Source organism: Euprymna scolopes, chromosome 38 (genome assembly GCF_053919585.1).
Source record: "Euprymna scolopes isolate OS-2025 chromosome 38, ASM5391958v1, whole genome shotgun sequence".
Lineage (NCBI taxonomy): Eukaryota > Metazoa > Mollusca > Cephalopoda > Sepiida > Sepiolidae > Euprymna > Euprymna scolopes.
In genome coordinates, this window is record NC_136519.1 from 19,130,868 (window position 1) to 19,143,102 (window position 12,235).

General features: G+C 30.3%; 1 protein-coding gene across 5 annotated transcripts in view; it reads right to left on the bottom strand.

Moving 5' to 3' along the window:
• The window catches only part of LOC145263083 (DBH-like monooxygenase protein 1), a 414,483-nt gene that overhangs the window by 61,332 nt on the left and 340,916 nt on the right, over window positions 1-12,235 (bottom strand). For 2 of the 5 annotated variants that reach the window (XM_080119960.1, XM_080119958.1), the window contains exons 1-3: window positions 10,768-11,856; window positions 7,415-7,561; window positions 81-239 (exon numbers count right to left, since the gene is read on the bottom strand). In XM_080119960.1, the coding sequence (XP_079976086.1) occupies window positions 81-239; window positions 7,415-7,561; window positions 10,768-11,031 (570 nt within the window). In that variant the 5' untranslated portion in view covers window positions 11,032-11,856. Of the gene's footprint in view, window positions 1-80; window positions 240-7,414; window positions 7,562-10,767; window positions 11,860-12,235 lie in introns of those variants that run through there. The other 3 variants (XR_013864474.1, XM_080119961.1, XM_080119959.1) reach the window with 3 other exon arrangements.

A 12,235-nucleotide genomic window follows, 5' to 3' on the forward strand; every position in this document is an offset into this window, starting at 1 on the left:
TTTCTACTTAATGTTTTTATGTTCATTAAATTTCTTCAGAGTTTTATCGATCCACAACAATATTGAAAATACTTGTTTACCTGATTGACAGCGATGAGCAGTTTAGTGGCATTATCTGGAATCGGGATATCCGGCCGTTTCTCTTGCAACAAATATAAACTCTTATAACCGCCGACTTTAAAATCCTTCACACTGAATTCTTCGTCGCTGTAAGCCCATAGGATCCGCATTGTGTCGCCCTGTTAAAAAAAAAACAAACAAAAAAACAAAACAAAACAAATGTTGACAAATATTTCTATAACGGTATATTGTTATTCAAATTACTGAATTAATATATGTTACGATTTTAACTAATAATAGTAATACAAGAGTCGAAATTTAACCTTGTATTTCCTTTTCGTAACTCTCGCTTCGTCTTTTTGCAGACGCGCATATGCAAATGCACACGAAATGACGTCACTGGTAGGGAAAAGACTATAAAATGGACGATCACGTTAGAGACGTTCGAGACGACAGAGGTCAGAGAGAAAGAACACATTCAGGGGCACGCCCCGAAGCACGTTCGGGAACACGTTCGAGAGCACGTTTGAGATCACGTTAGAGATGTAGACGACGTTCGAGGGGACAGCAGTCAGAAAAAAAGAGCACGATAACGTGAGAGAAGACGATCACGTTTTATTCGAAGAAACGTACCCGGAAATAAATGGCGTTGTTACAAATGAAAAAAAAATGAGTGAAGTTATTACTTGTTTTCTGTTCCTTGCGACGTAGACTGCATACAACGTGTGGGTTCCGTGTGAAAAAAGCCTACAGCGGTACATATGTAAAACAAGAATACAACATTTCTGAATTTTAAAGATGCAGATTAATTACTGTTCTTATCATATGATTTATTTTCACAACGTTTCGGTCGATGTAACCTCTAACCTTCTTCGGGTGTATCTTGTCGAACTCGGGACTCTTTCTGCCGAATTCAGGAATCTTTCTGTCGGACTCTGAAATCTGCACGGAATTTCGAACGGAACCTTCATGCTAACCTACAGTTGTATCATGCTCTCATCCCGTCAGCCATGACTGGGTAGAAGTCCTAAATAATTCGCAATTATATTTTGAGTCTCATCCGCACTGGAGATGGAACCTCGTCCGCACTGAAGATTGAACCTTCGACTCCTAGAAGAGTGTAAATTACAAGTTAACTTGGGCAAATACTTATCCACTACGAGGTTCGGCAGCAAGATTCCCGCTAGGAACAAGAATACTGTGTCAAACTTCAATCTGATAGCGTAACATAACGAACGAATCGGCGAAAAGTAAACACTTTGGACTTGCCTTCTTCGTTAATCTGTATAATTTATTTTTATAAACGATATTCCTTTTGCGAAAATAAATGTATGTCGTGTTAATGCTATTAAGAAAAGAAAATACTTTTCTATATAAATAAAAAAATACATGTATGTGTGTGTAAATATCTAACAGGTAAACTCTCAAACTACTGGTAACATAACACTGAAATTCTCAGAAAATAATATTTATGCAGCAGGGATGGTTTATAGCGAATGATATATTTGTTTACATACATGTATATCGCATACAGACATCGGCAAATTTACATGTAAAATGTTTATTATTCGTTTGTCTGTATAATTTATTTTTAAAAACGATATTCCTTTTGCAAAAATAAATGTCTGTCAGGGTCAATGCTATTAAGAAAAGAAAATACTCTTCTTTTAATAAAATAACAGTCATTTAAAGAATTCTTTAAATAAAAGGAACATTATGAAATCGTGAAACTTCAGATATTATAAATCGTCAAATATATTCTATTTTGACGAAAATTTATATTATATACATATACTTCTATGAATTCAACTTTCTTTTGTGTGTATTGATATTCATATTAAAAACCCGCTTTTCTATTTATTTAAAAAGAAAATACAATTTTCTTATACATGGGTTGTGGAATTGCATTCATTAGCAAAAGATCTAGCTAATTTGCATATTCTTTTAAGCATTCATTTTAATTAATTCCCTATTAGTTTTTTCGGTTTTCTTATGGGATGATCATCTTTAGTTAACTATTAACTGTAATATTATTCATGCAGATATTCTATATGATTTATACTTGCATAATATTTGCGGAACAAGTTTACAGTAAAAAGGAAATTGTTTCCATATATATTTATTTATCTATTTATATATCTATAAAAGTGAACGTGTCTGTGTGTCAGTCTGTGGACATTTCTCTACGCAAAAACTTTGTCAATTTTAAGTCTACAGACTCGAAATTTGATATACAGAGTACTGAGATTTTGGAAAATCTATGTGCTCGGTTTTCGGCCAGAAATTTGGTTGTTCGGGGTCAAAGTTCAACGAGTTGACTTTTGAGAACTCTACTAAACTCTTCCGACAATTTTGGATCTAAACACTTGAAAATTTAGATATAGGTTCGTTTGACATGGATCAAACTTAATAACTTGATTTGAGCCCAAAACAATGTTAAGGGGTCATAATAGGGGGTCAAAGTTATAAAAAATTGACCTCTGCGGTCTCTACCAAATTACTCAGACAATTTCTGGTCTAAACATTTGAAATTTGACATAAAGGGTATTCAGCGATAGGACAAGCTTTTTCATCGGTTTGGGGCGAAAATTTTTAGTTACCAATATATAAATGTATGTATGCATGTATGTTTGCATGTCTATTAAAAACTTTCGACAGCGGCGGCGAATTTTACATAGATCAGTATCGTTTTGAAGTTCGACCTTTCATACGACAAATATCGAAAAATTGGCTAAAAACATCAACATCTTCACCTTTAACTAGGCACTTTACTACAGGGGGGTCGCTTTTTTCGCCGATATTTTTAAAAGATATCCTTTCCTTTCGATTGTCCAGCCTTAATGTAAATATAAGTCACTTCAGGTTTGGTGGTAGTCGTAACGGCAAAGACGTCAGGCTTTTGTTCCCGTTCTTTTCCTCCTTCGCGTTACGGGTTCGAGCTTGCTTTCCTACTACCACTTTCTTTTTTTGCTCAACATACACATCCAAACACACAGGCAACGCTGGGCACCCATGATAGTATATCTATAAAAGTAAACGTTTCTGTGTATGTGTCTGTGTGAGTGTATGTGTGTGTGTGTACATTTCCCTACGCAATAACTCTGTCAATTTTCAGTCTACAGACTCGAAATTTGATATACAGGGTACTGAGATTTGGAAAAATCTTCGTAATCGATTTTCGGCCAGAAATTTGGCTGTTAAGTGGTCAAAGTTCAACGATTTAACCTTTGAGAACTCTACCAATCTCCTTCGACAATTTTGGGTCTAAAAACTTGAAATTTTAGATATAGGTTCCTTGGACAGGGATCTAACTTAATAACTTGATTTGAGCCCAAAACAATAAATGTTAAGGGGTCATAATAGGGGTCCAATTAAAGAAAAATTGATCTCTGTGGTCTCTACCAAATTACTCAGACAATGTTTTGTCTAAACACTTGAAATTTGACATAAAGGATATTCAGAGACAGGGCAAGCTTTTTCATCGGTTTGGGTCGAAAATATTTAGTTACCAATGTGACGGATTTTTACAAGATCAGTATCGTTTTGAAGTTCGACCTTTTAGACGACAAATATCGAAAAATTGACTAAAAACATTAATTTCTTGACACTAAACTGGGCACTTTTCTACAGGGGGAGGTCGCTTTTTCGCCGATACTTTTGAAAATCATCCTGTCCTTTCGATTGTCTAATCTTAATTTAAACATAAGTTACTTCCGGTTTGACGGTGGTTGTAACAGCAAAGACGTCACGTTTTTCCTGTTCTTTTCCTTCTTCGCGTTACAGGTTTGAGCCTGCTTTCCTACTACCACCTTTTTTTTTTTTTTGCTCAACAGACACATCCAAACACCCGGGCAACGCCGGGCACCCATAATAGTATATTTATAAAAGTGAACGTATATGTATCTGTGTCTGTGTGTCTGTGCTTCTGTGTACATTTCCCTACGCAATAATTCTGTCAATTTTCAGTCTACAGACTCGAAATTTAATATACAAGATACTGAGATGTGGGAAAATCTCTGTAATCCGTTTTTGGACAGAAATTCGGCTGTTAAGGAGTCAAAGTTCAACGATTTGACATTTGAGAACTCTACCAAACTCCTCCGACAATTTCGGGTCTAAACACTTGAAATTTTGGATATAGCTTTCTTGGACATGGATCTAATATCATAATAACTTAATTTGAGCCGAAAACAATAAATGTTAAGTAGTGATAATAGGGGTCAAAATTTAAAAAAATTGACCGATTTTTGTTGTTGCTCAACATACACCTCCAAACACCCGAATAACGCTGGGCTGAAATGCTAGTATATATATATATATATATATATATATATATATATATATATATATATATATATATATATATATATATATATATATATACTAGAGGGGACTCCATGTTGCTCAGTATTGAATGAGTATCAATATTTTGTGCAAGCGGAAGCGCCCCGGCGTATAAAAGTAACAGTATGTTCTTTGATATGACAGGGGCGCGTTCAAAATTAATGTTTCTCTTTAGTTGGTTGGTTGGTTGTTTTTGTTTTACGGCATATCAACCCTTTGCGGGCTATTTAATGCCGAATCCAAAGATTTAAGAACATTTTTTTTTAATAGAATATATTTGTTGTTTTCAAGTCGGTTTCTATTTAACCCATAGTTGGAACCCTAACAGGTACTAGCACTCCGGGTCAGAGTGGACCTGGGAGCAATGATAATTAAAGGGTGGCTCCACACTCCCCAAAGACCGCAAGCTAGGGCCTCACCGCTGGATATAGTTTAAGGTCATATCCATGACCCCATTGAGGGACTTTTACCCTCTGCAGGGGGGCAGTCGGTGTATTCTAATGCCCCACCGATAGGGCCTGTTTCTCTTTAGAACACAATTAGAATTTTCAACTGTAGTTCACGATATTTACACTTTTATATTTATATTTTTATATTTATACCTTTATATTTATACTTTTATATTTATACTTTTATATTTACACTTTTTTATTTATACCTTTATATTTATATTTTTATATTTATACTTTTATATTTATACTTTTATATTTATACTTTTATATTTACACTTTTATATTTATACTTTTATATTTACACTTTTATATTTATACTTATATATTTACACTTTTATATTTATATTTTTATATTTATACCTTTATATTTATACTTTTATATTTTTACTTTTATATTTACACTTTTTTATTTATACTTTTATATTTATATTTTTATATTTATACTTATATATTTACACTTTTATATTTATATTCTTATATTTACACTTTTATATTTATATTCTTATATTTACACTTTTATATTTATACTTTTATATTTATACTTTTATATTTATATTTTTATATTTATACTTTTATATTTATACTTTTATATTTATACTTTTATATTTATAATCTTATATTTATATTTTTATATTTATAATCTTATATTTATATTTTTATATTTATACTTTTATATTTACACTTTTATATTTATACTTTTATATTTACAGTTTTATATTTATACTTTTATATTTACACTTTTATATTTATAATCTTATATTTATACTTTTATATTTATAATCTTATATTTATACTTTTATATTTATATTTTCATATTTAAACTTTATATTTATACTTTTATATTTATACTTTTATATTTATACTTTTATATTTATATTTACACTTTTATATTTATACTTTTATATTTATACTTTTATATTTATACTTTTATATTTATAATTTTATATATGTATACTTTTATATTTACAGTTTTATATTTATACTTTTATATTTATACTTTTATATTTATAATCTTATATTTATATTTTTATATTTATACTTTTATATTTATACTTTTATATTTATACTTTTATATTTATACTTTTATATTTATACTTTTATATTTATATTTTTATATTTACACTTTTATATTTATACTTTTATATTTACACTTTTTTATATGTATACTTTTATATTCATACTTTTATATTTATACTTTTATATTTATACTTTTATATTTATACTTTTATATTTATACTTTTATATTTATACTTTTATATATGTATACTTTTATATTTACAGTTTTATATTTATACTTTTATATTCATACTTTTATATTTATACTTTTATATTTATACTTTTATATTTACACTTTTTTATTTATACTTTTATATTTATGCTTTTATATTTACAGTTTTATATTTATACTTTTATATTTACAGTTTTATATTTATACTTTTATATTTATATTTTTATATTTATACTTTTAGACTGTTCATACTTTTATACTTTTAGACTGTTCATACTTTTATATTCATACTTTTATATTTATACTTTTATATTTATACATTTTTATTTATACTTTTATATTCATACTTTTATATTTATACTTTTATATTCATACTTTTATATTTATACTTTTATATTTATACTTTTATATTTACACTTTTTTATTTATACTTTTATATTTATATTTTTATATTTATACTTTTATATTTACACTTTTTTATTTATACTTTTATATTTATATTTTTATATTTATACTTTTATATTCATACTTTTATATTTATATTTTTATATTCATACTTTTATATTTATACTTTTATATTTATACTTTTATATTCATACTTTTATATTTATACTTTTATATTTACACTTTTTTATTTATACTTTTATATTTATATTTTATATTTATACTTTTATATTCATACTTTTATATTTATACTTTTATATTTATACTTTTTTATTTATACTTTTATATTCATACTTTTATATTTATACTTTTATATTCATACTTTTATATTTATACTTTTATATTTATACTTTTATATTTACACTTTTTTATTTATACTTTTATATTTATATTTTTATATTTATACTTTTATATTTATACTTTTATATTTACACTTTTTTATTTACACTTTAATATTTACACTTTTATGTTCATACTTTTATATTCATACTTTTATATTTATACTTTTATATTTATACTTTTATATTTACACTTTTTTATTTATACTTTTATATTTACAGTTTTATATTTATACTTTTATATTTACAGTTTTATATGTATACTTTTATATTCATACTTTTATATTTATACTTTTATATTTATACTTTTATATTTACACTTTTTTATTTATACTTTTATATATGTATACTTTTATATTTACAGTTTTATATTTATACTTTTATATTCATACTTTTATATTTACACTTAAATATTCATACTTTTATATTTATGCTTTTATATTTACACTTTTCAGTTTGTTGTCAGGCCCAATACTGCATGTCAACATATCAACATATCGTATTAGACGATAAATTATACTCTATTCAAGAAATAATTATATGCTTACCGTAATATCCATATCATTTTTGTCATTTGTGATTAGTTTTCGTTTAAATGTCAATTTGGTTTGATTGTTTTGCTGGTTAGCGGATATCAAAGTCCAGTCCTGAACAGGATCTTCCAACAACGCTCCATTATCAGAGCCATGGTAATCCTGTTAGAGTAAAACAATAAAAATATAAGGTAGAAATTGGAATATTAAAAATGTCAACTAAAAGAATGAACAATGCAAATTAAAAATATATTGTTAAAAAATAGGTTAGAGTTATATATTGAGGATTCTTTTGTTTGCCAAAAGTGTGTTTTGGACAAACATATGTTAAGCCACGTGTAATTAGTCACGTTTGAAAACATACTTCTGACGTCATAGGCGGAGGAGATTCTCAATATAGGATCTAAGAGTTAGTTATTCAGTTGAGTTGAGTCAGTTGGGCAGTCAGTTGGCAGTCAGTGGTCAGTTGATGAGTTGGAGTCAGAACCTCTTGGAGGCGAGGGGAGAGGAGTAAACCAATGTAGCCATACCAGTTGAATTCATGACTTCATCGACAGGTCAATCATATGAATAAAGCAATCACCATTAATAATTTGTAACTGTTTGTCTCGTGTCGTCATTCATCGCAACCAAAAAGGTAAATTTATTTTATTATCTTATTATGAACTCTTGTGTAAACCCCTTCCAAGAATTATATGTCCTCCCCACCATCATCATAAGTGAAGTATCTCCTAATCTTTCTATTGTGTTACAACAGAAAAAGATAATGTGTTTATTATCAATTATAATACGTCGTTTTTGACTTTCAGAACCTTTTCGGGGCTCCTCCGGCCGCGTGGGAAATCAACCGTCCTTTCTTTTCTTCTTCTTCAAAATCCCAGAAAAAAACGCGCCCAAAACATCAACAAATTAAGATAGAAATAAAACCAACCAGTAAACTGAGCATTTATTTAATAGCATAGAATAAACATTGGCAGAACTGAAAATGATAAAGACGCAGAAAGACTGTTCAACTGTCAATTGTATCTGACAAAAGACGAACTGTACAAGCCTTAGTTCATAGCAAAAGAGAAACTTTCAAAAAATGTTTCTTCTGACTTTGGAAGGAAACCATTCAGAGTCGCTGTCATTGTCTGAATAACCATTGTTTTTTTTGTATCTCTGTGATGTCAACGTCTGACTCTGATTTGTCAGCATCTGGCAGCCCACCACATACTTTTGGCCTCCTTGTACCACCATTCCGAGTCTTTTTTTCTGTTCCTCGATCTCGCCCTCGAGACCCTGTCTTTCTCTTTTTTTTTTACTGCTTCCACTTCGTTTTTTTTTTTGAAGTCGGTGCAGATATTCAGTTGAGGTCAGGCTCTCTCCATACTGCCTCTTGATGACCTTTTTTTGGCATCACTTTTTCCTAGACTTAAGGTTACTAATACTGCAATCTAAAACGATATGGAAACAAAAAGGTACATTCCCAAAATTTTGTTTAAAAATTTGCATTTTTATTAAATTAGGCTTTTTACACATGATCAAAATTATAAGACCAAGGGTATACATTGTTAGATTTATCGTAATTCTAATGATTTTAGTTCAGTTAGAGATCAGCAATCACTGTGTAAAGGTGTTACCATGCCTAAAGCAAGGAAACTAACCGAAGTTGATCGCTCTCGAATTCTAGAATTCCGTAAGCAAGGTTTGTCACGGCGAGCGATAGCAGCTAAGGTAAATCGCAGTAAAACTGTTATTTGCAACTTTCTAAAGAACACTGAGAATTATGGAAAAGCAAAATCCTTTGGTAGACCCCGCCCCCAAATTTCTCCTGCATTGAGCAGGAGAATCAGACGGGTTGTTATGAATGACAGAGGACTTCTAGTCAAATTAAGGCGGTTACAGATGCTGATTGCAGTCCAATAACCATCAGACGACACTTACAATAAAAAGGCATGGTAAATAAAATCCGTAAAAAAATTCCTCGATTGTTTCCACATCACAAAATGGATCGCTAAAGATTTGGTTGTGAATACCAAACCTGGGACGTTGAGAAGTGGAAGAAAGTCCTGTTGCTGATGAGAAAAAATTTAATTTAGATGGTCCTGATGGCTTCCAGCGATATTGACATGACAAAAACATACCCCGTGAAATTTTTTCCACACGTCATAGTGGTAGAGGGTCCTTAATGGTATGGGGTGCCTTTTCTTACAGAGGGACGATGGAGCTCCAGGTGATACAGGGTCGTCAGACAGCAGCTGGTTATGTTAGCATGTTACCGAAAGCATCTTTGATGATGGAGGGTCATCGTTTGTGTGGGGATGGATGATTATTCTAACAGGATAATGCTGCAATCCACACTGCAAGACAGACCTTGAGCTTTCTACAAAAAAAAGGAAGTCCATCTCTTGGGACATCCTGCATGCTCACCGGACTTGAACCCAATTGAAAATGTTTGGAGATGGATTACAAGAGAGGTTTATCGAGATGCCAAACAATATTCAACAAAAAAATTACTTCGCGAAGCCCTCTTCAGAAACTGGAGCAGGATCCACCGCACCTTAATGGAAACCCTTATTTCTAGCATGCCCCAAAGAATTTTTGAAGTCACCAAAAGCAGTGGAGGTAGAACTCATTATTAAGTTTGATTGTTGGATGTTTTCATAAACTTTTCATACACTTTTTGTACAATTTAATAGAATTTTTTGTCTCTGGTCTTATAATTTTGATCATGTGTTAAAAAGCCTAATTTAATAAAAATGTAAATTTTAAAAATAAATCTTTGGAATGTAGCCTTTTGTTTCCATAACCTTTTGGATTGCAGTATTGGTAACCTTAAGTCGGAAAAGTTTAAAATCTATCCTTTTTTTTTTTTTTAAAGATTTTTAAGTGGTCTTAATTTTTTGATCAGCAGTGTATTGTACTGGTATTTTATTTTCTTAATCTTTTCAGAAGGAGTCTTACAATAAAGATTAAACTTTAATGAACTTTATTTGTTTTTTTACACACACACACACACACACACACACACACACACACACACACACACAAAAACACATATATAGTAATTTATAAAATATATATGGCGATTAAGCTACACTGAATATTCTGCGTTTCATCCAACTATAGGATTCGTCAGGCTTATTATATATATATCAGGAACATCTAATTAGACATTGTTATTATTTTGCAGATGTATCGAAATATTAACATTACATATAACGAAAACTACATAAATACATACATATATACATACATTTAAATAGACAGGTGATATATATATATATATATATATATATATATATATATATAATTAGCCATTGTTATTATTTTGCAGAAGTACCGAAATGTTAAAATTACATGTAACGAAAACTTTAAAGACTTACCTTAAGTGAAGACTGTTCATTTTTAATGATGCCAATAACAACGTCAGCATTCACCATGGTTCCATCTGGAGAGAGACCGAATCCAATGTAACCAGTTGCATTGGTGACAACTTCAAATTGGATTTCTTTATCGTCAAATCCCCACGAAAGACGATAAGATTCGTGTTTATCCACGTCGACACTGTGGATGTAAGGCGGAGAACTCAGCACGCATTGCAAAAGCAGTAGAACAAGAATCACGGAAATCGCAAATGAATCGGCCATTTTTGTGTCTTGGAGATTTGGGGGAGTTCTTTCTATCCCCACCCTCACAAAAAAAAAAAATGTATAATTTGAATTAACGAAGTTGTTTTTTTTTCTTCCTTTTTATTTTATTTTACTGTTTTTGTCCTTACGAATGTTTTAATTATTAAAAAATAGTTAAAGAGATGACATAAAATATGACATCCGAATAGAACAAAATCGGATTATATGCGAAACGTGTTAGGGTCCGTTTGTAGTTAACAAAATAATGTATTTTAATTAAAGCCTGAATAGTTTTGTTTTAAACTTGATTTCGTGATTCAGCAGTTTCAGAGAATGCGTCTAAAAGTAGCACCTAACCAGTTGGTTATATATGCGTCACACAGCTATGTGATTTCGTGGAAAACCCGGATCGGAAATGAGGAAAGTGAAATCAGCAAAGCAGAAAATAGTAAGCGTTTTCCTCGAAAATAATACATAAAGAAACTTAATCACCCAATAGATTGACTGAGCTTGATTGTAATCACGGTTCTTTACAATCAATTATAGCTAAAAATATTTTTTTTAGGTATGAAATAAAAGATGGTATTCGTAAATTATATTTCTACATCTGATGCGTGGAATAAAAATTAATAATAACAAGTTTTTCCATAAAAATACACTAGTTATATTATTTGAAATTCAGCTCGTCGGGTTTAAATATTGTGCGTGACTCACGTTAAAGATGAATAGGTTTATCGATTATGTAAATCGATGAGAAAACCAGTTGAAAAGAATGGAGATGGGTTAGTAAATATTCGATTCGATCTTTGCGTGTTGCGTAGAAAAAATATATATACGCACATAGACACATACACACACACGCACACACACACTCTCTCTCTCACACACACACATACACGGCACAATCACATTGACACAACGGTTCTCGCAGTTAAGCAACGTTGAGCATGGCCAGTACCAGATAGGTGACAATTTACTGCGGTCTACTGTATAATATGTCCTGTGGCAGTCGTCTGTACCGACAAAGGTTAGCAGTAATGCCAAAAACGTGGATGGTTCTACACAAAGCCTTCACCACTATAAACAAAACATCTGTGTAGATTTCCGGGCAACTTAATTGTTGTGGCGGAAACTCATACGTCGAAATCGACGGGAGAGTCATATATATATATATATATATATATATATATATATATATATATATATATATATATATATATAT